General features: G+C 39.3%; 1 protein-coding gene across 1 annotated transcript in view; it reads left to right on the top strand.

Annotated features, from left to right (window-relative positions):
- The window catches only part of WDR70 (WD repeat domain 70), a 283,113-nt gene that overhangs the window by 239,823 nt on the left and 18,346 nt on the right, over nucleotides 1-24,944 (top strand). Inside the window, exons 14-16 of the mRNA XM_055554926.1 lie at nucleotides 19,638-19,738; nucleotides 21,363-21,442; nucleotides 23,187-23,303. Coding sequence (XP_055410901.1) covers nucleotides 19,638-19,738; nucleotides 21,363-21,442; nucleotides 23,187-23,303 — 298 coding nt within the window. The remainder of the gene's footprint in view (nucleotides 1-19,637; nucleotides 19,739-21,362; nucleotides 21,443-23,186; nucleotides 23,304-24,944) is intronic.

Raw genomic sequence — 24,944 nt, 5'->3', positions numbered from 1 at the left:
TTTCTTTACATATGTATGTAAGTAGTAAAACACCACCATGTGGGCATGCAGGCATTCTTTCATTCATTGATATGTAGAGACTGGACACGTATGTAATACAGTAATAGTGAAGATTCCCAGAAGAAAATCTGAGTTCCTTTAAAGTCTTTTAAAGTATGTATTATTATTTAGATGGGAAGGCAAATCATTGTTATTTTTTGAGTACGAAACAGGCTAATTAATGTCTGTGCAGATTTTCTTTGGCTCACTATCAGATCCTTTTCATAATATCCTATGTCTTAAGCATTGCTCTTCTATAGGTTTCTCCAGTTGTTTCAGCTCGTTGTAAACAGTTGAGACATACCATGTACTTACATGATTCAGACCATCGGACCACTGTTTTAAATCACCAGCTAAAAATTCCTGTCTCTAATATTGTAGTATTACTATGGAGGCTTAAATTGTAGGCCCTAAATTTGAGTGAGTTAGAGACAGTGAACTGACAATGAGACTAATTCTAGATGAGTGCCTAAGTTTATTCTAATCTCATGACATAATTTGAAATATGCCAGCACAAATAATACTTTGTTGGGGTGCATCCTGAAGCCAACTGAAACACTGGACTCAAAGAAAAACACTCTTTTTTAAAAAATTTTTATTTATTTATTTTAATTGGAGGCTAATTACTTTACATCATTGTAGTGGTTTTTGCCATGCATTGACATGAATCAGCCATGGGTGTACATGTGCCCCCCATCCTGAACCCCCTTCCCACTTCCCTCCCCATCTCATCCCTCAGGGTCGTCCCAGTGCACCGGCCCTGGGCACCTTGTCTCATGCATCGAACCTGGACTTAAATTAAGTCTTATTTTAATTAAGACTTCAACTTTAACCTCAAAATATGAAATTATTATGATTATTAAGATGTTTATTTTTTAATGGCTCTCGATGACTATACCTCTCAATATTATTCATGGGGTTATATTTTTAAAATAAAATTTAAATTGAAATGTAAATAAAGTAAGGGATATAGAAGTATGATTGTACTTTTAAAGACATGTGGATTGGATGTCTTAAGTTTACAGATCATGCTGTTGGTTGTGTTGCTCTGAATTGCTTTTCTAGCTAGATCTTTTTCTCCATAGCACTTACCACCACTTCACCTATTACATATTTGTTTTTTGTCTGTCTGCTTCCACCAGGATGTAAGCCCATGAGGGCAGAAACTTTGTCTGTTTTGTTCACTGCAAACCCCAGTGCTTAGAACAGGCCTAGCACATAGATGGCGCTTGTTTATCGAATGAATGAATGGTATACCTGGGAAGTGCGAGGAATGCATGTTGTAGACGCAGGTATGTCTTTGAGGAGTAAGGCAGGAGAGAAATATCTGGAGATGGAGAGGTAAACTGACCTTGTATACCATGATAAGAAAGTGACTTTATCTTATGGCCTTTTTTTTTTAGCAAAGGAATAACAGAACCAGGTTTTAGAAGTTAATTTTTATTGAAGTGTGAAGGTGAGATTTCCAAGATATAGTATTTATTTATAGTAATATAGTAATTTAGGAGACTGGGTCAGTGTTCCCTATGATTTTAAAAAAAAGGTTTTAGAAGAAAGACACTGAGTCTGTCAGTGGTATGTTGAATTTAAAGCACCTTTAGGATGTCTGGGTGGAGATGTTCAGTAGACACATGAGTAGATAACTTTGGTGCTTTCGAAGAAAAAAAGCACAGTTTGGGGGAGAAGTATTTATGGTTCACACTTGAAATGTTGGTTGCTGATTAGTTTGATCACAGAAAAGGGCATAAAGGTTAGAGGAGATGAGCCCTGGGAAACCAGAGCATTTCAGGGATGAGCAAGTGAAAAGAAACAAACTGAAGAGTGAGTTCATTAAGGAAATAGAATTTACCATATATTGAATTATCTTCAGAAAGTCAGATAACAGATTTTGAGATCCATTTTAATAGACGGATGAAGAGAGAGCTTCAAATAGGGACAAAACCATACACATTAAAGTGGCCTTTTAAATTATTGATTTAGGATTTGTCTGGGTTTTTTTTTTTTCTGGTTGTTAACATCAGACAGCATTGTTTTCTGTTTATATTGTTAAATGGTCTGCTAAAGGGACTTTAAACTGCCCCTTTGATCTTTTTTCTCAAGTTTTAAATCTTCTTGGAATGTAAGAAGGTAAACAAATTCGTTCTTTGGGATGGATAAAGAGGCTGGACACTTTGCTAGAGGGGCCAAACCCCACCTCTTGTATTTAATTGTATTTTTGTCATTAAAAGCCAGGTATGGATACCATGATGTTGAGGGGGTGGAATGAATTGGGAAATTGAGATTGACATGTAACACTACCATGTATAAAATAGATAACTAATGACAACCTGCTATATAGCTCTGACTCTATTCAGTGCTCTGTGGTGACTGAAATTGGAAGGAAATCCAAAAAAGAGAGTATATATGTATTCAGATAGCTGATTCACTTTGCTGTACAGCAGAAACTAACATAACGTTGTAAAGCAACTATACTCCAATAAAAATTAATTTAATAAAATAAATAAAAACCTGGTTCTCAAATCCCTGTTGTAAGAAATGTTAATGTAACTATTAAGGAACAAAAACACCAGAACTGTCGTTTCTTTGGAAATGCCACACACTGGTAAAATAAGGTACTTATTACTCTATTGAATTTTAATTTAGATAGAAGACAGCATCTCATATTCTTAACATCAGCATTTAGTTGTTTGCTTTTTTGACCTGGCACAGGCAGTGGTTGTGTTAGGTCTGTCCTGAAGCCATTTACTTCAATGAAGTATGATTTTCTCACAGTCTTTTTATTTTTTTATTTTTTTTTTGTTGTATGACTTCTTTTTTTTTTTTTCTTTTTTTTTAAATTTTATTTTATTTTTAAACTTTACATAACTGTATTAGATTTGCCAAATATAAAAACTAAATAAATCCCTAGAGAGTTATATACTGGAATGCCAAGCTCACAATGTATATAGGGAACCAAACACTGTTTTCAGTTAGAGAATGTTAATCTGTATAATTAATTTGCTAATAACTAAAAACTGTCCTGTAATCTTCACAGTAAATATCTTTAAAAAATATAACAATTATATTTTCCATATTTATTTTTGAAACAAATTTTTAAAAAATGTTTTAGTTACACACTGCATTGTCATATTTTTTGAAAAATTTTCTTTCTCTGTTCAGTGTAGAGAATCTCAACACTCTTCAACTAGCAGAGGACAAATGTCTAATATTTACTAATTTTACTCTGTGCTGTTTGTAGACATTTTACAGTTCTGAAATTATTTTTAGATGTTTCCTTTGTAGTCTAATTTTGTTTCTTCAAGTTGAAAAAAATGCATATCCTCATTTATCAAATTCTTTGTAATTTGAATAATGTGCATAGCCTCTTTTTTAAGATAAATTCCAGAATATAATTTGATCTTAAGTTTATAAGCTTGCTTTTGTGTTTGTGTGAGAGGGGACCCTAGAGTTTTTATATATTGTGTAAACAGCATTCATTACTCCATTTTATGTGGGGGAAAAGCATTGGAGAAAAGGGAAGGACAAAATGTAATTTGAGATGACCTATCATTTTTTTTTTTTTAAGTAATTATGTTTAGAAGAAACAGGAAATTTTAAATCTTTTCAAAGTTCCAAGTATTTCAGGAAATGCTTTGAAATACATTTTAAACTATTGTTAGCTTAGTGATTTTTCATCAAACTATACTTTGTTGCAGAGTAACTAATAGAATTTCCTTATAAACAAATCAAGGGACATGGTGTATGCAATTGTGCTAGCATATTCCCACTGACACTCTTTCACCCGAGCATAGTGAAATAAAGCTGGTTTGACCTGGCATTATTGAAATGGGGCCTCTTTTCCTCAGTTACTTTGGACAGTAATTTAAGAGATACTTACTTCCCTTAAGTAAGGAGGAAAAAAGAAATTTCCCACTTGATCCTGACTTTTCTTCTAGTTTGTTTGTTTGCTTAAGTCTTTTTTTGAGGAACCTCAATGTCTGTGAATGCTGACCGAGGAAAAGAAAGAGAAAAACTAAACCTTTGTTTTTAAAACATAGCTATAGCATCTAGCACAGCTGAGCTAGCATTTGGCTGCTGAACAGAAGGGAAGGTTAGAGAAATTTGATTTGGCATTTTCAACTAGACTGCCTTAGGCATTTCAAAGTTGATTGAGAATCCTAGTACCTGTATAAGAAAGATTATAGTAAAGGTCTTTTAAGGAAGACAAAAATTCACTTGTGATTATTTAAAGAGTTGACTCATTGGAAAAGACCCTCATGCTGGGAGGGATTGGGGGCAGGAGGAGAAGGGGACGACAGAGGATGAGATGCCTGGATGGCATCACCGACGCGACGGACATGCGTTTAAATAAACTCCAGGAGTTGGTGATGGATAGAGAGGCCTGGCGTGCTGCGATTCATGGGGTGGCAAAGAGTCGGACATGACTGAGCGACTGAACTGAGCTGAACTGAACTGAAAGAATATTTGATTATCTTTAGGAACATTTTTTAATCATTGAAGAGACCAGATGGCAAAGAACAAGGATTATCATAGAGTTTTGTTTCTTTCTACCCTTGTTTGTTCTCTGGAATCTTTTCCTCGGAGGGATGAAATTTGGATTCTGCACACTTACTTACTTAATGCCTACCTATCTACAGGCTATTGTCTCCACCCCTTAATTATCATGGTTGCAAAATACATGATTATTGTTAAAAGTATGTTAATTATTAAGTAATAGTTTATATATTTACCAAAAGGTGGGAAAGTTTCTTATTTCAGACCTATTTATCTGACTTATAAAGATAGCCTACTGCATAAGAAGGTAAGGTCCATATTGTGTAAAAAAAAAGATTGCTTTAAGAAAACAAAAGTTTCCATAAAAATACCAACTGTGTTTCCTTCTTTAATTTAGGTGAAGTTCTGAAGAGAACTTGAGTTTACATTATTTTTCTTCACCTTGTAAGATCTGATTCTTGATGTATACATACATTCTTCCTATATACATTGCAATGAGGACTATATCAGATTAGCCTTTTCTATATATAATATTATTTATTTATTTTTGGCCGTGCTGGATCTTTGTTGCTGGCAAGTGGGGAGCGGCAGCTCCTCTCTAGTTGCGGTGGGTGCGTGGACTTCTCATTGCAGTGGCTTCCCCTGTTGCAGAGCACAGGCTCTAGGGCACCAGCTTCAGTACCTGCAGCTCCCTGACGTTAGAGCACAGGCTCAGTAGATACGGCACGTGGGCTTAGTTGCTCCGTGACATGTGGGATCTTTCCATATCAGGGATCGAACCCTTATCTCATGCATTGACAGGCAGATTCTTCACCATTGAGCCACCAGGGAAACCTCAGATTAGCTTTATTTTGAGTTTTTCTGGTTATAAAAGTAGTATAATAATATAGAAGGGATCACTGAGAAGGTATCATATCTTATCATATTACCCATAGACTATACCAAATATGACATTTACATTAATACATTTTGATGTCCAAAAAATTGCTATATGTGCTAATATATGACATGTAACATATAAAATGAAAGGATTACCACTTCCATTTCATATAAAAGTTTTTGTGTTCTTATTAGAAGAGAATATTGTTTTCTTAAATCCAAAGAGATTGAAGAGAGAGAAATGGATGTAATGGGGCCATGAAGTAATAGGCCCTTCATGAATCTAGTTGTTTATCTTATTAAGTGTAAGGGACACGCTGACTCTTCACACTGCAGTTACCCCATGTTTTTTGTACACGTGAAAGAGAGCAGAAAGGCCATTCAAATGAATGAATATTCCAGGGAGTCCTCAGAATTGGCTTTGGAATGTGTCTTTGTTCTCATATTTGAATACAGATATAGCTAGTCTGGGAATTTACTCCAAATTTAATGAATTAATGAAGCTGTACCTGTGAACGCTTGTCTCTGAGAGCTGAAGAACTCCTCTGTTCTTCCGATTTGTACTGGGAATAGACTAATGATCTGTCTTATTAGTCCCAGCTCGGGCCAAATCGCACCTCTTTAAATGTTTTCTAGAAATAGACAAGTCAAGCGGTCTCTTTGCCCAATCAGGAACTTAAGGAAAATAGTACACAGAGGGAACTTGAGCTATAGGCAGTGCAAATGCCAACTGAAAATGAAAGACTATATTTGGCATTTATCTGCTTTCTAAAATACAGTAAAACCTTTTTTAATGTGAAGCACAAGGGAATGGAAAAAAATGGGCTCTGAGTTAAACTAGCTTTCCATTATCTGATTTTTATTAAAGAGCAATCAGGCAGCTTGGTTGGCTAGGAAATAGCAGTTGCTTTGAATTATGTATTATTTTGAATAAAACAATTTCAGCTTAATGAAATTCACTTTCTTGGGAAGATTAAACAATGTAAATTCTAGATGAATCCTGATCAGTATGTTTGTATTTAGTAAAATGTGTCTCTTCTGCCATTGCCAAATGATACGACAGTATACTCAACCTAGGTTTACTGAGCATTTGCTCACTGGGAACAAAAAAGGGTGTGTGTGCACTGTGTATTCCCCGGCCTTCTGAGGTGTATTAATATTTGTAGGGAGCCCGGGAGTAAACAGAGGATGATGGAGTCTCAGTGTCAGCTTGCCAGCACAGCAATTGCATGGCTCTTTTTCCAGTACTGCCATTTTCCTGGGTCCTAAGCTAACTTCCAGCCTGGTAACTAGGATAATGCTTTACTGTAAAGCACAGTGATCAGTCAGTGCCACTTTCTGTAAAAATATTTTCTTTAATTAGCGATGAAAAGAGATGCCATTGGGTTAGAAGGGAAAAACAATATTGCGATTTTACTTCTTTTGTGATTTGACTTACTAAACCCTTTCTTGAAATTTCCTGAAGGAGGCAGCATACAAACCAGAGTTCAATTTAAACAGTGACTGAAACTCAGCTGGAATCTCCTGCTAAGTTAACTCACAGTGTACAGGACACCGTGCTGTCTGTAAGGTGTGATTAAATTACCTCTCATTGCACCTAACAGTATTATGCTATGGATGTTCCAGCACAGCAGTTCTCAGGATTTAAAGAGTGCAGTTGAGTGTTCATCTGTAGGCATATGAGAGTAGAAAGGAAAGAAATCACCAATTTCATGGTGGTTTAACTGTTAATGTCTACCTTAGCGGAGGTGGTGGTTTAGTCGCTCAGTCATGTCTGCTTATTTGCGATGGACTGTAGCCCACCAGGCTCTCTGTCCTTGGAATTTTCCAGGCAAGAATACTGGAGTGGGTTGCCATTTTCTACTCCAGGGGAACTTCCCGACCCAGGGACTGAACCTGAGTCTCCTGCATTGCAGGTGGATTCTTTACTTGCTGAGCCACTAGGGAAGCCCAATATCTACCTTATCAAATCTTAAAATGTTTTACATAAGGAAAATGAAAGGAACAAGTTTAGTAGTACTGATTATTATTTTTAAAGTGATTTTTGGCCCCTATAGGGTCCTGTAGTCACAGCAGTACAATCAGGATACAGAACAGTTCTGTCTCCCCAAACACTCCTTTGTGCCATCCCTCTGCAGGCACACTCTCACCCTCTCCCACTCTCAGCTCCTTATCCCTGGTATTCATTGGTCTGTTCTTTATCCCTTTAGTGTTGACTTTTCAAGAATGTCATGTACATGGACTCATAGTGTGTGTAACCTTTTTAGATCAACTTCTTTCAGCTGCATCCTTTGAGATTCACCTAGGTCAGTTGTGCGTATCACTGATGTGTTAACATTTTATTGCTGAGTGGTATTCCACTGTATGAATATAGCACAGTTTGTTTATCTATTAAAGGACATTTGGTTATTTTTAATTTGGGGAGATTTTGGATAGAGCTCTTGTAAGCATTCATTTGTGGGCTTCCCTGGTGGCTCAGCCCTAAAACATCTGCCTGTAATGCAGCAGACACCGGTTAGATCCCTAAGTCAGGAAGATCCCCTGGAGAAGGAAATGACAACCCACTCCAGTATTCTTGCCTGGGAAATCCCATGGACAGAGAAACCTGGAAGGCTACAGCCCGTGGGGTTGCAGAAGAGTTGGACATGACTTAGCAACTAAACCACGACAATAACAGTCATTCATGTGTGAACATGATTTTTCATTTCTCCAGGGCAAATACCTAATAGGCTTGCTGGGTCATATGATGAATGTATATTTATTTTTATAAGAAACTTCCAAGCCGTCTTCAGATAAGCAATATTATTTTGGATTCCCACCAATAGTATATGTGTTTTTTACTTGCTCTGCATCCTCACCAACATTGTATTGTAACATTTTTATCTTATACATTCAAACAGGTATTTGAAATGCTTTCTCATCATAGTTATAATTTGTGTTTTCCTAATGACCAGTGAGGGCTTCCCTGGTAGCTCAGCTGGTAAAGAATCTGCCTGCAATGCAGGAGACCCTGGTTCAATTCCTGGGTCAGGAAGATCCCCTGGAGAAAGGATAGGCTACCCACTCCAGCATTCATGGACTGGTGGCTCAGTCAGTAAAGAAACGTGGGAGACTTGAATATCTTCATGTGTTCGTTTTCTATGATTATGTCATCCTGGGTGAAGTGCCTGTTCAAGTCTTTTGCCCAGTTTTAAATCAGGTTTGTTTCTTATTTTTAATTTTGAGAGTCTTTTATATATTCTAGATACCAAGTTCTTGGGATATTTTCTCCTGGTCTATTGCTTGTTTTGTCTTAATAGTGTCCCTCAAAGGAAACTAATTTTGATAAAGTCTAAGTTATCAGTTTTTCTTCTTTTGTAGAATGTAGTTTTGCTGTCATAGCTAGGAACTCCTTGACTGACCCCAGCTCATGCAGATTTTCCTCTGTGTTTTCTTGTAAAAGTTTTATGGTTTACTGTGGTTCTTTTTGGGTGTGTGGTTTATTTTGAGTTAATTTTTGTGTTACAGAATGTGCTATAGGTTGAGGCAGGGCCAGGACTAGAGTCAGACCAAGCACAAAATAGAAGAAGATATCAAAAAACTCAGTAATCAAAACAAATTAGCATTTTAATGTAACATTATAAAAAATAAAATTAATGCAAAAAAATCATAATGAGTAAAATTCCAATATTCTAAGTAAAAATGGGAACAGTAACAGTGCTGTGTCAAGCCATATTGAGTGAAACAAAAGGAAAAGTCAGTTGAACTGAGGCTGTCTTAATTTAAAATTTTGATATTTTGTTCATCACAGTTTTTAGGGGGCCAGGAGGTAGGGTGAAGTACCAGAGTTGGGGGAGACAGTAAACTTGATGCTGCTTCAGGGGTAGTTTGAGTTCTGGACTAATTTCCCAGTCCACCTACTCCTACTTACTTTTCAAAATCCTCAGATCTGGGTTTCATAACTGCATTCAGAGAGAGAGACTGAGTGGAATGTGATCCCTCTATTTCACCCAGCACCCAGACATTTTTTTTTTATTAAACAATCATGGAAAGCACTGTATGAAATACAGTGTTTAAATAGTGTTTAAATAATTAAATAGTACAAATTACAGCAGATGTGCCTAGGAGGAATTGTCTAAGATCACTGCACATTTGCACGGACATTCATATTATAGGAAGTAAATTAATCTCTTTGGTCCTAGTGCAAGTCCCCTCTCCTATGCTGGTGATAAGTTCCCTTCATGTAACTGCCACAGGCAAAGCTGCTGGCTTTTGCTTCATTAGCTGGGGCATCAGGCATGTTGTGACTTTGCTTTGTGCTTAGTTATTCAGTTGTGTCCAACTCTTTGTGACGCCCTGTACTGTAGCCTGCCAGGCTCTTCTGTCCTTGGGGATTCTCCAGGCAAGAATACTGGAGTGGGTTGCCATGCCTTCCTCCAGGAGAGCTTCCCAATCCAGGGATCAAACCAGGTCTCCCACATTGCAGGTAGATTCTTTACCATCTGAGCCACCAGGGAAGCCCATGAATACTGGAGTGGGTGGCCTATCCCCTCTCCAGGGGATCTTCCTGACCCAGGAATCAAACCAGGGTCTCCTGCATTGCAGGCAGATTCTTTTCGCTTAGTGTCTCAATATTGTTGTCCAGAGCCCATCTTCTTGCCTACCTGAGGACTACGACTCAGCTCTCTTATATGAAAATTAGACTTTTAACAGAAGATTTTACAACCTCCCTAAAGAGTTCATTTCTGTTTATAAAAACTCTTATTACCATCAGCTCTTTTTTTCCCCTTTACTTTTAGCCTACATTCTCATGCTTAGAGCCCACATCCTTTACTCTGGTCCTCAAGGAATTGGAGAACAGCTGGTCAACATCTTGTGTTTCCTTGAAGATTATAAAGTTACTGTTTTGTCTTTTCTTGTCTAAGTGAACCAAACTCAGTTGATATTGTTATTTTAACATTTTCTTGTGGGTTGTATTTTCTCAGCACTTCTGTTTTACCTTTGATAAGCTTTTCTCAACCATTTCTAGATTCTCCAGTGAGCAAATTGGAGTACGGGGGCTCCTCGGTGCCATGTGAGTGGGCAGAACATTATATTCCAAAGGGTTAGAACAGTGGCACATAGTAGGTGTTTGGTGAACATGTATTTGTTAATTTTGCTTTACCTTTTATTATATTTTATTTTAGTATATTCTTAGTGGGACTTACTATCATAGCCTATTCCATGCCAGCTTCTCTTCCTTTTGTTTTTTGTTAATAGTTTTTTCTAATTAATCTGAAATTTTAGAACATAAATATGTTTTCTTTTAGATTCAATGAAAGAAGTACAGATTTTGTCTGCTTCTTTAAAACTTGAGATGATCCTTTTTCAGACTTACTAAAAATAGCTATGTTTTGAGTTCAGTAGAGGAAGCAGATTTACTGTGGATGCTTAAAATACTGGTAATCTAAAACTCTAATGAATATAATTTGCTTTAGTTGTTATACTGTTAATGAGTATGATCTGTTTCCTGGGTCTATTTTGTAGAACACACTCTGCTTTGAAGTAAAAAATTATTTGTTGGAATTTGTCACTGTATTTTATCAAAAGTCCAGTCATTATTCTTCCTTAGAAGAGAAGACAAATTCTGGTATGCTTATCACCTCATTTCTGTTCTTATTTCCAGTCTCTTTTCAAAGAACAGTTTATAAATTTAACCAATAGACTCTTAGTTCAGGAGCAGTTATTTAGATTTTCTATTCAACATTCTCTTCTTTGAAATAATGTTTACTGTAGGAATCCTGTTTCAAAGCCTATAGTGAGTTGTCTTTTCCTATAGTTATCTATTTGACAATGATCTCATTTCATTTCAGTTCAGTCGCTCAGTCATGTCCGACTCTTTGTGACCCCGTAGACTACAGCATGCCAGGCTTCCCTGTCCATCACCAACTCCTGGAGCTTGCTCAAACTCTAGTCTAGAGTCGGTGATGCCATCCAACCATCTCATCCTCTGTCATCCCCTTCTCCTCCTGCCTTTCATCTTTCCCAGCATCAGGGTCTTTTCTAAGGAGTCAGTTCTTCGCATCAGGTGGCCAAAGTATTGGAGCTTCAACTTCAGCATCAGTCCTTCCAATGAATATTCAGGACTGATTTCCTTTAAGATTTTTGGGTCTGATCTCATGAAGAGCTTATCAGATCCTCCTTCAGGCTTCATAAATCACTGAAGAATGAGGAGTCAAAGAAGGTCTTGTTCAGTTTAATAGTTTCTTCATTTTCTAGTGTCATTTAACTCTGCAACATGCTGTATTAAAAGGCATCTTCTACTTACTTGGTGTCAGTAGTCTCAAGGAAATGTTTGTGTACTGTTTTACTTCTATTTATAGTCCTTCAAAACAAGAGAAGTATTTGGTGTTTCCCTTTTGATTAATTAGAAACTTTTTCTTTTTCTTCTCTACACAAGAGTTTGGTGTTTTATATAATTGGAATTTAAGCAGATCTATATACGTCCTTGTATAGATGGGATTGCCATAAATGACAAACCCGGATGAAGACTCACCTAACAGATAACACAACCCTGAAGGAGAAACATACTGGACTCCATAAAATGTCAAAAAAAGAGAGAGGTTGATTTTGTAGATAGGTCAATTTTGTCAATGTTCAAAATGATACACTATTCTTTATAAAATGTATAAACATATAATCCAGTAACGACAGTGCTCTGTTGTCCAACTCCAGCACCACACCACACCCCACTGAGAGAAGACCAAGGAAGGCACTTTGTGTCTTGTAGGATTTTCTATGGCAGACTTCCCTCTCCCAACCAGAATTTGATGAGTGCTCTTTGGTAACAAGTTTTCCAGCTGTTCTATCAGAATTCTGGCCAGACTTTCACAATTTATATTAGTGTGGGAAACAAAGAGTTCTATAATTAACTCAGAGTCCCAGGATAGTGTTTTCCCCTTTTCTGGAGTGCTAGATCATCTTGTATGATGAGGGGTTTTGAGATACGCCCCCCCATCCCCCACCAAAGGGCTCAATAAAAGAGTATAATGTGTAACACTTATTTACCTATACTATATTAAAACAAATAGTGCTTTACATATCCTGTATAGTTAGTTCATCTCTGAAGACTCAGGTTCTCCTACAGTTTTTTGGTTTTACATGCTTGATGATTTCTAAGATCTGATCATATATATCTTCTGTCTAGTAGTTAGGGACTTAAAGCTTTATCCATTTGTGTTTTGTTTATTTACATAAAGAAAAAATTTATCCTTATTATCTTTATGCCCATCTCAAACTATTGACACATGAAGAAGGGTAGAGTGGTCTGGGTCTGTGTAGATTAGATCTAGAGAGATGGCCTTAGGCAGTGCTTCCCAAGCTTTTTCACAGCCTGGTGCTCATAACAGAGGATACTGTGTGATATTACAGACAGACCCACTCTTTGCTGGCACTGACTTGCCTGAAGCTGTAGTGCCCTAGGCCCCTCACAACCCCCCAGGACTCCATATCTTGGCACACTTGATCCATCCTGTGCCCACCAGTAGGGAGTTCTTTGAGAATTTTGGGAATGCGCCTGCAGTAAGTGCTGCTTCTAGGTGGGCATTTGCCCTGACCCACCGCTGGTGTCACTCACCCTGGGGACTCTAACTTCCCTCCACCTATTTGTTTCCTGCTCCCAGACTGTCATTAATCAAAATAATTATCAGCTTTCTTCAGTCATTATTTGTGCTTTTTTTTTTCCTGCCTTTGTAAGTTCTTCTCAAATAGCAGCCTGGAGCAAACTGACATTTAGTATTTTGGATTAGATGAAGAAGATTGTATTTAATTTTCTTACCCAAGAGACCTTCCATTTTCTCCGAGAACTTTTTCTCGTGATGAAATTCTTTAGGCGAATTTATTATCAGCTACAGATGTGATTCATTTTGTGCCAAGGACAATTACCAGGTTCCAGATTTTTACTGCTTTAACAGTTACCTTAATTTTAGAGCAGAGTCTGTAAATACACTGACATTAATAAATGCATTTTCCATGAGTTTGATAGGACTTAATTTGATAATTAGATGCCAGTTTTCAAAAAGTTTTCACCAGGGCTTCCCTGGTGGCTCAGATGGTAAAGAATCTCCCTGCAATGCAGGCAACCCAGGTTTGATCCCTGGGAAGATCCCCTGAAGAAGGAAATGGAAACCCACTCCAGTATTCTTGCCTAGAGAAGTCCATGGACAGAGGACGCTGGCTGCAGTCCATGGGGTCACAAAGAGTCAGACACAACTGAGCTACTGACATTTTCACTTTCTTTTCAAAAAGCGTAATCTGTGCATCTGTTCCAGATATTTATGGGAGGTATAGAGCAACGCTTTTCCTTGTTTGCTTGTTTTCAACAACCCCTACATTTATAAAAGTGCCACAACATTTTCTCTTTTCACCATTGGGCTTCTGTCTGGTTTATCAGAGAGAGAATTGTTTGGGGCAGGGAAGAAGGGAGATTAAGAAGATTTTCAGCAAAGAGTGACAATTTCTACCTGTCTGGCCCTCTGATGGAACTTCCTTAGAGTTGGAGGAATGTGGAGGGGAAAAAATGGATAGGTACATGCTCACTTAGAAGAGCAGAGAAAATGTCTTTAATCATTTTTGTTCGAGGGGTGTCTCCGTGAAGATCAGGTGGGTGTTGAGGAGTCTTTATTGTAGACAAAGGTTTACTCAGCAGGTTTGCTTCCTGAACTTGAAAGGAGTGAAACTAAGCCCGATGGCCCAAGCATACTGCAAACTAATCCAAGTTTGGGAAAAGCAAGGCTTTTGGAGGACAAGACAAATAACCTGGAAAAGTTTAAAGCATTCCTGCATGACTCTTCTACCTACCTGGTTCAGTATTTTAATGTGGAAAGCAATTTTTCTTTCTCTGTGAAATAAAGCTTGGGTTTGTGCAAATCCAAAGAAAATGTTTTCACCAGGACCTTTCCATTTTCATCTGCCTTCCTTTTCTTCATTGTGGACTCACATCTCCATCTGTGTTCTTAAACTTGGGCCTCAGCATATACATGGCCTTTCAGATGTATTGGGCAGTCCTGAGGGTGTGCACGGCCATGAGACTGTCTCTACACACATGTGCAAAACTGTGTGACAGTCTCCTTCACAGAAATGTGTGAGGCTCTTACCTTTGAAAATTTTGGAAAATACTTCTCCCAAGGAATCTCTGAGTTAGCTTATCCATTCTTGTACTACATGACAAAAACCAAACATGAAAAAAACAGATGGAGTTTCTTTTACAGTGTGGGTCAGCAGCTGGGAAGGATCAGGAAAGGGTGTTTCATCATAATCATGTTTAAGATATAAAATTAGGAAGGGTGCTGGGCTTCTTTTAGCGTGTGAAGTCAAATGAGGGCGGTGTTTGGATATGTGCATTACTGACGCCTAAGATGTTCTACAGGCATCGATTTCTTTTATGGTAACATTTGTGAACTGGGCAGTAGCAGGCTTTTTCTTTTATGATTTTAGTGTTATCATCTGCTTTTTAGTATAAACTTGCTAGGACTTCTTCTGGGTTAGGTAGGTTTGGAGATGATTTAAAATCTGCAGTGACTGTTCCTTCCCAGCTTCTAAAACAGAGCTTTGCATAATTAGGAGGTATAAAGGAATGACCATGGGAGTCGGGAAAACCTCCCTGAGCATCCCAGCTCCTCTGTGTACAAGTTTTCTGTGACCTTGAGAATGTTACCCCGCCTCTTGCAAGCCTCAATTTCTTCTTCTTGTGAAATCGAGGTGAGATCATTAGTTTTGTAGTGTTGTGAGGAGTCAGCTACTTTTATAACATAAAGTTACAGATAACCCGATAGTTCCTTTCCTCCCATGTCCTAAAATACAAATTCATTTCTCTCATTGATTTCTTCCTCTTCTCCTTATTTGCTTCCATCGCATCAAGTAAACCAAAAAACCACAGCAATAAATTATTTGGGGTTTTTATGGCTTTCTTACTTTTGCAGAGGGGTAATTCCAAAGTTCCTGTTTTGGAATCTTGACACTGCTTTTTGTACACAGAGTGTTTTCTTCTTCTCTGCCCCACCCCCCTCTCTTTTTTTGGGTCTCTGCAGAAAAGAAAGCTCTCTGTGTTGAGCACTTTAAAGTCTGGTTACTGCCTTGTCATCTTGCTTACGGTCTCTAGCACCAGTTACTGTCTCTCTCTGGCTGCTGCTCGAGCTGAGTACTTTGGGGGCAGACTGTGGTTCCTCTGCACCGCCAAATTATCTAAAATGACAGTAGCTTTTGGTTCAAAAAGCTAAACTTAATTTTATGGTGACATGGAGTTCAGTTTAAGCAGCTCGGGGAAGCCAGTGGTGGTTCCACAATGCTTTAGTAAGATGAAGTGGATCAGTGTAAGAATAAAATCCTTTATCAATTTAATAAAGCAAATCATTATATTTGAAATATGCAGACTAACTTCAGAATCTAGTTCTTGGCAGTGCAGTGCTTTCTCTTTGCTCCATGTAGATCTCCTGTCATGATTGTTCCCTCTGGTCCTTTAATTCAGATGTGTTCTCTGCCCTCCCTTCGCTGTCTCACTCAGTAAATCTGTCCGTCTGAATGTGGCAAGCCCCCAGCCGCAGAAGTACCTCTTCAAGAACAGAGGATGGAGGCTGACTTTGTGGATGGTGGATGAAGTGAATGCACTCTTTTTAAGTAGCTGTAGCTCATTTGTCTTGTGATAGCTCCTTGGGCTTCTAGCAGGCACGTGTCCCATTGTTGTTACGTAAAACCCAGTATGTGTGTGTTTGACAAGTTAGCAGCGGGGAGCTCTGCTTGCTCCCCAGCCTCGCTGCTGCTGCCGCCGTCTCAGCGATTGTTTGGTTTGGCAGATGGCCAGCTCTCTGCTATAAGATGCATTTCCTTGACAGGACAAAGTGTGGAGCCGCATTAGCTGCAAAGTTTATGAAGGTTAGCTAAACACACACAATAAATATTAATAAACAAAAAAAAAAGCCCACCCACCTTTGACTTTGAATTCTGTTTCTTCATTCCATGTTTTGGAATCCGGGTAGTATTTGATTAATAACCAGTCTTAGGGTAATTGAGCCTTAAGTATCTTTTGCCTAACTCAGACTGCTCCCAGCGCCCTCATTGGATGCTTGGTGACTCACCACCGCAGTGGATGGTGCTCCGGAATGACTGTTTAGTTCAAGGGGGCTCACTTGCCTTCTCCTTCCTTCCGTGTAAAAAGGAGGGTAAACGAGCTTCTCCATGAGAGCTTGTGCTGCCCAGTCACGTGTGTGTGAGGGCGTAGGAGGGAAAGACTGTGAGCGGGAATAGAGATGCAGTGCCCTGAGCTTGGACTCCCTGGAAAGCAGTCCGACGTTGGTCTGTTGGCCCGGCCGTTGCCTCTCTCTAACATTTACACCCTCAGCCTAGACGGAGAGGGTAACAGTAACCTGCTGCCCCTGGAAACTGCCTGTTTGGCTGGTGTCTTGGAATTTATCAGGCCTACGTTGTGGATCTTTTCCAATTCTGTACCCTGCTCGCTTGACAACATATTTGAGAACCAGTATTCTTAGACTGCTTAGCCAGACCTCTAGAGAACCAAGGAAGGGAAATAACTTTAGTACTATGTCCTTAAAATTGTCCTAGGGCCAATTGTGGGCAGCTGAGATCTCTGAAGACCCTTGAGAGCTCCTCTCAGTGTCTTCCCTTGCCCCTCTGGCTCTTGTTCATCCCTCTTTTCTGGCCCACATTGGGAGGGAACTAACCCTCTGTGTTTGTATGATACTTGAGTGTAATAAAAATCTGGAGGAATCAAATTATTTCTCATAGGCAGTAATGATTTTAACTTGAAAATTGTCTGTCTCCAACCCCACCTAGCAAAACAGTCTATTTAGGTTGGATGAGTTGTAACTTTTAATTCATTCCTGCAGCAAATATTTATTAAGCATCAGACACTCATCTAGGCACTTGAGATCCTTGGCCACACAAAACAGACCAAGAGCAGCCTGGGGAGGCAGACAGTAAGCGTGTGTGTGTGCGTACTTAGTCTCTTCAGTGTGTCAGACCCTGTGCAACCCCAGGGACCATAGCCTGCCAGGCTCCTCTTATCTGTGGGATTCTCCAGGCAAGAATGCTGGAGTGGGTCGCTGTGCCCTCCTTCAGGGGATCTTCCCGACCAAGGGATCGAACCCACATCTCTTGGGTCTCCTGCATTGACAGGTTCTTTACACTAGTGCCACCTGGGAAGCCCAGACAATAAGCATAATTAACAGTAAGTTATATATTATGTTAGAAGCATGATTAACAGTAAGTTGTATATTATGTTAAAAGGTGACACATGCTATGAAAACAAGGAAAAGAAGGGGAGTTGTGTGGTGCAATTTCAAATAGGGTGGTCTGAATAGTGATGACACTTAAGCCAAGACTTGAAGGAGATGAGTATTGGCTTGGATGAGCTTATTCTGGCTTTGATGTGAAGTTGTTTGTGACTCTTTTTAAGTTTCCACATACCTGACCTTGATCGTCTAGAGATTTCCAGTGGTCTAGGCATGGTTCTCACATTAGTCTCAGTGACGGAGCACCTTGTAGTCAGGCTGTGCTTTGCAGACCATGAACTATTGATAAGCTTAATTCCATCTTACCAACAAGGCAGTTTTGTTAGGAGAAAAGTGTGACTTTTTCTACATATGCATGTCAAGTAAGTCTCATGAGCACACGCACAAAGGTGACAGTAACCTCACCCCCTAGTTGGTAAACTTTGATTTACTGCTTTCACATTTTACTGAAAAAATATGATTTACTATTTTAAAGTTTTTCTATTAATATTCACTCACCATTGTATATGTTTTATCATCTTTTAGCACTTGCTAGTAGGCATTGAGTAGCAGATACTACAGGTTTAAAAAAAAATCGTAGGACGAAAAAATTGTACAAACCTGCCTGTTTAACTTAATTTTCCCCCTGATGATAGGATAAACACAGCCACTTTGGTTTGATTTTCTCAACCCTGCTCAGCAGTGCTAGAACCACTATTCTGGAATATTGTCAGACATGAATTAGAAGTTCTGCAGACACTTTTACATTTCTTACATTTCTTCCTTAGTTTCTCAGGAATCTCAGAGTGGGCTTTGTAGCCATTTAACTACATGCATTTTTTTTTTTTTTAACCAGTCAAGTGGAACCCAGAATTTCTATCAAAAGGGATTGCAGAAATTACCAGATATTCTATCTTAACAAAAGAACTAGATGGTTGGGGAGAAGTAGCCCAAAAAAAAAAAAATTCAGCCCAAGGTAGATTTAGAAGACAGAAATTCCATGATTTACATTTTAATATTAGAACGTAAGATGGCAATATCTAATTGTACCCTTTCCTGTTAGTCCTTGTACGTTGCTTGGCACATGAGAGATTCCTAATAATCACTGAATTAATGTTTCCACTCATTTCTTGTTCTATCAGAGTGAGAGTGAGATCTGCAGAACCTAACATATGGTATTTCTGCCTACCAACCTTAGCCTCCTTCCCCCACCTTAATTCTATCCCTGCCATCTCTTCCACCTCTGCCCTCTTATTTCAGCAAAAATTAAAAACAGGTTGTAGTTCTCACTGGGAACTTGCAGTTCTTTCTGACCCCAGAACAGCACTTATTTTCCTCACCAGTAATGATTCACAGGATCAAAGCTTCTTCCAGTAAACCTTCTCCTAACCTGCTTTTCGTTCAGGTTAACATCACATCTTTATATTCCATATCTCTGTTTTACTTCTGCTATTGTCCTGCTGGTTAATCTCATAGATAGGGAGATATTATTCATAGTTCACAAATGTGGGTTGTTCCTGAGAAAGCTTTATGAGATTTGGATCTTTGTAAACTAAAAATAATAACCACCTGGCCTCAATATGCTGTCCAGAGGGGCATACTGTGTGCATAAAAGCATGAATCGCTGAGATCTAAATCTGCTTCATTGGTAAAATGAACCAAGTTATGTGGGTTCAGCATTCCAAGATGCCAGCCTCACGTGACAGCAGAGCTGGGAAGGCCCAGCTTCGTGGTTTTGATGCTATCAGAACAGGAGAGGAGACAAGGCAGGAAGGGGGCATCTTTTATATTTTTATAGAGTGTCACAGAGATAATATGTGATAGAACAGAACTCAGTGGTTTGGAAGAAAATGCCCCAAAAGCTACAAGTCATCATCAGGGTGACATTCAGTTTAGTAAACTAGCCATCCAAGTACCAGCAGAGTTTTCCTTCCCTTTTATTTGTGCCCCATTTAGATGATTCCCATGTCTTTTCCTTTTTAGAGTGTTGTCCGCTGCCTGTGGCACCCAAAGCTGAACCAGATCATGGTGGGGACTGGAAACGGGTTGGCTAAAGTCTACTATGACCCCAACAAGAGTCAGAGGTATTTCATAAGTGTTGCCTGTTTGAGATGGATGACAACAACTGGGGGGAGGGCTTTTTTTTCACCCCTGCTTTTATTTATTTCCTTCTTTGATGGGGATCCACCCTTTTAGAAAATGCAGCTGGCTCAGACCAAAGCCTCAAACTCCTCATATTGTGCTTTAAAGAGGATTTAGATAGCTCCTTGATCCATACAGAATTCAAAGTGAAAGTTTCCTGGGGATTTGCAGTTCTTTAGCTGAAATGTTGAGTGCGAGGAGCGGGGGGAAGGCCTGCCCACTCTGCATACCACCCTGGACAGTGGCATTAGTAGTGATGCATGTAAGGGATTAACAGAACAAGGAACGAACCATTCACAGGAAATGGAACCGGCTTGTCTGTTTTGTTCCCTTTCTGTTTGGGCTTTTCTCAGGTACCATTTGGATGTTTGGTGGAGTTGTTCTCTGCCAGCAGAGGAGGACAGCACAGACAGTTTCCCCTTCTACCCCACATCTGCCCAATTGTCAAATTTAAGCATACCAGTGTGTTTCAAGGACCTAAAAAACTCACTGGAGGCTCAGTCAGTCCCTCAGTTATTTCTCTTTTCCTTGGGCACAAATGTAAACGTGTCACCATCCAAAAGAGATGGTCTGTTTCTCTCTATTAAGATACAGTAAGTGATTAGCTGTTTCTTTAGAATATCTATTATAAAATTCCACATGCTAAATTTACTGGGGTCCCTCATAAACCTGTTGTGAGGTCCCACATTCTTCTGGGGGGAAAGGAAGCCTGTCCTCTATTAGTGAATATTTATTGACTATAGTTTGGCTCTGAATAGAAGCAGACTATTTGCTTCAGAATTTTCTGGCATTGGAATCTTTGCCCTATAAAATAAAATTATATATTGTGGTCTTTAAGAACAAATAGAATTTTTTTGTTATTTAATCAAGAAATTAAAAATACTAATGTAAGTAGGATGAAAGGAAGAGGGCCATTTTACTTGAGAAAATGATGAGCCCCATTTGATAGCACCCTTTAGAAGGCACTATCTTTGGACTCTTTTAAAAAATTTACTTATTTGTATTTGTCTCTCCTGAAAGGGATACTCATTATTGCTAAGGAGAGTGAAACATTCTAAGCACACTTTTGGTTAATCCCACACATTCTTGAGCTGTAGCCCCTTGGCAATCCTGCCAAGCTGACTTGGATCCAGACACTTGTACTCTTGTATTAGAGATGTGGACAAATGCCACTTGGGCTGTAGACCACCCAGGTTGCTTTCATCTGAGCCATAAACTAAAATTTGAACCCTGTGACCTTTAGGGTGAAAAGGTTGATTAATGTTAATATCTCTTTAAGATCTTAATTTTAGGTTATTTCTATAGATTTTTTAAACTAGCCTTTTGTTTTCCAGTTACCTTTCTAACCCTCTCACACAGTAGTAACCACTGATGCACAGACTTGCCTTCCCATATGTTTAATCTCTTATCACCAAGGGCTCCATCTGTTGCCAGTCCTTAGAAAGCCAAGGACTTGGTGAGTTGGTGTGTACAGAGTGTGTTCCTGAAAAGTGTCTAATGCTTTTGACATCTACTTTCTGTTTCTAAGACCAAATAAAGGAAATAATTTGCTTTAACTCCTCTCAGGGGAGCGAAATTATGTGTAGTTAAAACCCAGCGGAAGGCGAAGCAAGCAGAGACTCTAACCCAGGACTACATCATCACCCGTAAGTTGTTAGCATGGTCTCTCTGTCATGCATCTGTCTTATGTTCTAGTGTGCTGTTGATCTCATGGCTTTAGAGACAGAAAAAGCCCTCCAAGTTCAGGCATATATTAAAAAATACCCTATTCATGTGTTTAGGATGGGAGTCATGTAATCGCAAACTCCTTCAGCTTCTGTGACTCATCCCAGAGACAGGGTTACTTCATGTAACTTTCAACCCCAAAAGGAAGAGCCTAAATTCTGTGACCCTGTGACAGATTGATCCAGAGACCTTCAGATATAAAATGAACTACCTGAGGTACAATCAGAAATCTTATCAGGACAGAGCAGCGTCTCAGGTTTGTCACACAACTTTGTTAATCTGATAGATTTTCGTTTCCCAGAGTCACAGTCTCAGACCTGCCAAGGGTAGCGGCTAGAAGGATCTCAGATGCAGTAGCAATTGCCATTAGCAGGTGCCCTGTGGACTTGCTCAGTGGCTCAGTCTCAAGCCCAGGGCCGCTGCACTACTGGGTTTTCTCCCTCCAAGTCCCTAGGAGCTGGTGATGAGTAAAAAGATCCCATGGCATTTTTTTTGCAAGAGTAGAAGTGTTAAAGTCAGTGTCAGAAGCAGGCTAGCTCATGTAATTACACGTGGCCTACTTAAATTCCTGCAGTCGTTTGAAGTGAAAAGCTATTTTTCCCTCTCCTAAAAATACTATTGTGTCATGTTGCCCAGCAGAGTGATGGGTGGCTGTGTTTCTCAGCTCCCCTAACTCAAGGCAGGCATATTACTGGTGAGTGACATGGTCCTGGCCCAGGCTGGCAGTGTGCATTGAGGATGGCAGGCAGTAGAAGTGGTTTTCAGGTGTTACAGCCATTTCTGTCATTCACATCATAAATTTCCTTTAAACCCTTATTATCCTTTTAATTCTCCCCCAGTTTTCTCTTTTAAAGAAGTTTTAATTTGCATGTAAACATTCAAAGACATTATTCTGGTACTTTTTGTGGTCATAGATATTTAATTCTTTCCCCAGTAGTCTTCCCCCTCTCCACCAGAATGACACTGTTTTCCTTATAAATTTGTATTTTCTTTTATATTCTGAAACTTAATTCTGACATTGAGTGAACAACCAAGAACAATTGGACAGATGTTACACTCTAATTTTTATTCTTTCATTGACCGCATTGAAAAAAGAATAAGTCCCTGTTAAGTCACCATGTCAGGAGATTCAGTCACCTCTGTGCCTCTATCCCAGTTTCTGTGGGATAACTGTTCGTCCCTTCTGGTTGCTCAGTGTTGTCAACCATTCCTGAGAGGTGGTCACATTTCAGAAATGTGTGAAGTGATTCCAGTGTTTATGAGGCCTCTGAGGAGACCGAGGCTGACAGCTAGCTGTTGGCATTATTCACATTTGGGTCCTGTAAGAAAAAAAGTAAGAGGCAGTCCCATTAAGTGTTTCTTGTCAAAACCACAGAAGTTAGGTTTAACTGCTGCCCACGGTCTGGTACATGGGGAGCCTCATCAGTGTTTCCGTGACAGTATTTGACAGTATTTCCTGAGCGCCATTAGTTGCCAGGAGAGGTGAACAATGTGTCTGGTCTCAAACAAAATTGGCTAATTGGTTTCAGTAAGACTGTCTTTTATTATTAGATGAAGGCCGTCATTATGACTTCCATTTCATCTACATTTAGTCATGCTCTAGCTATGTTTTTGGATGGAAGGGTTATTATCATAATGAAATTTTTCAACTGTGACTTCTCCTAGCTCATGCCTTGCCTATGTTCCGTGAACCTCGCCAGCGGAGTACAAGGAAACAGCTGGAGAAGGACAGACTGGATCCCCTGAAGTCTCACAAACCCGAGCCTCCTGTCGCAGGCCCAGGTGACTGATCTAGCTAGTGACCCGCAGAGGGGGTCATTGAGGGCCAGGGTGGGGTAATCGAGACAGAACTTGGAAGATCTTTTGGGCCTGGATACCCGTCTTCAGAGATTTTTACTAAATAGGATTTTTCAAACACCTTCTTTTAGCCTCAGAACTTTTTGCTTAAAGAACTGATGCAGAAGCCCAGTGCATAAAACTGATGGAAATGGAGCTGCTGTGCTGAAGCAGAGAGGAAGCCCAGAGCCATTTCTTCTTGGTCTCCAAGTCCTTTAGGGGACCTCACTGGAGCTCTGGGGCTCCTTGGAACTCAGTGTTTAAATCACTGCTCACCATACTGGCTTAAAATTCAACATTGAATACTTTGGCCGAAATTTAGGCTGGATTAGAGTTCACAAAAGGCAGAAAGGGGCCATCATTTAGTTCTGCGTTATTAAAATAGAGCTACCCATTTCCCTAGAAGATGAATAAAAATCCTTAGAGTTTCTAAGAAAGTAAGGCCAGAAGAAAGCAAGGCAGTATTGGCCATCATACAGCCGCGCCTTTACTAGAATCCCTTTCTCTGTTATCAGCTACACAGTCTCCATTTGTTCTATGTTCATAAGCTTATATCATTTATGACTTGTTAATTCATCTGAACCTGACTTCTGGACCTCTGTCTCTTTGGCCTGCCCCTTTAGCATTGAAAAAAATCTCATATACCAGTCTCAGTTTTTTCCCCATTTTCTCTGCCATTGTCCTCTAATCAGAATTCCTGTATAATATTCTTGCCTGGATTATTAAAAAGCTCTTGTAGCTAGGTACTCTCTCAATGCTCTGTCCTCACTACTCCCTTCATTCATCTTACAGCTTTTATTCCCAATTCCTGTAGTTTTCATATTGCTGCTGCCCCCACATCTTTGGAAGCTGTGCACTGTCCAGTTGCATGCCCAGAGATTCAGAGTTCTCTGCAGTCTGACTCTCAGCTGTGTTTGAGCTTTACACCTCACCTCTCTCCTACTCTAATCTGATATGACTGTTGGTTCATCCCTGCCCCCAAATGCCCATTGAACTTCCCTCTTTCTATACTTTTGTATTTAAACTATTCAGTTCATTGAAAATAACCTTCTCTGTCTTCTGAGTTCTCCCAAACTGGATGTATTTCTTCCTATAGATTCCCTTCCCACATCAGCCTGAAGAGCTCTTTTCTTCTTCTAAGTGCTACTGATACAATAGTTACTAGCCATACAAATTCTCTGGCAATCATTTCCTGCCTAATAAAATTAATCTTTTAGTGCTACTTGACTTTTCATGTGGTGTTTTGTCTTTTTTTTCTCTCTTTAACCTGCTTGAAAAGTCATATGTCTTTTGAGTACTGGGAACCAGGCTAGCAGTTGAGGGTTCAGTGGGGAACAAAGTCCTGCCCAGGTGAAGCTTCCTGTCGAGAGCCATTACATATAGTAAAATAATGTCAATCAGTCTATTCATCTTACTTGTTTTCTTTCCTACAAGGTCCTTGGAAGACGGCAAGCCCTAAGATATTCTTGTTTAAAACTAAAATAGCGTCTAATGATGATTGGTTATTTTTATTAATTGAATTTCATGTATTCATGCCTGAAGCATTTTTTAAGGCATATACATGGCAAACTATTTGTACTTCTTCCT

The sequence above is a fragment of the Bubalus kerabau genome, chromosome 18 (assembly GCF_029407905.1).
Source record: "Bubalus kerabau isolate K-KA32 ecotype Philippines breed swamp buffalo chromosome 18, PCC_UOA_SB_1v2, whole genome shotgun sequence".
NCBI lineage: Eukaryota > Metazoa > Chordata > Mammalia > Artiodactyla > Bovidae > Bubalus > Bubalus kerabau.
The sequence above is the reverse complement of the archived record's forward strand: the minus strand, read 5'-3'. Positions and strand labels throughout refer to the sequence as shown.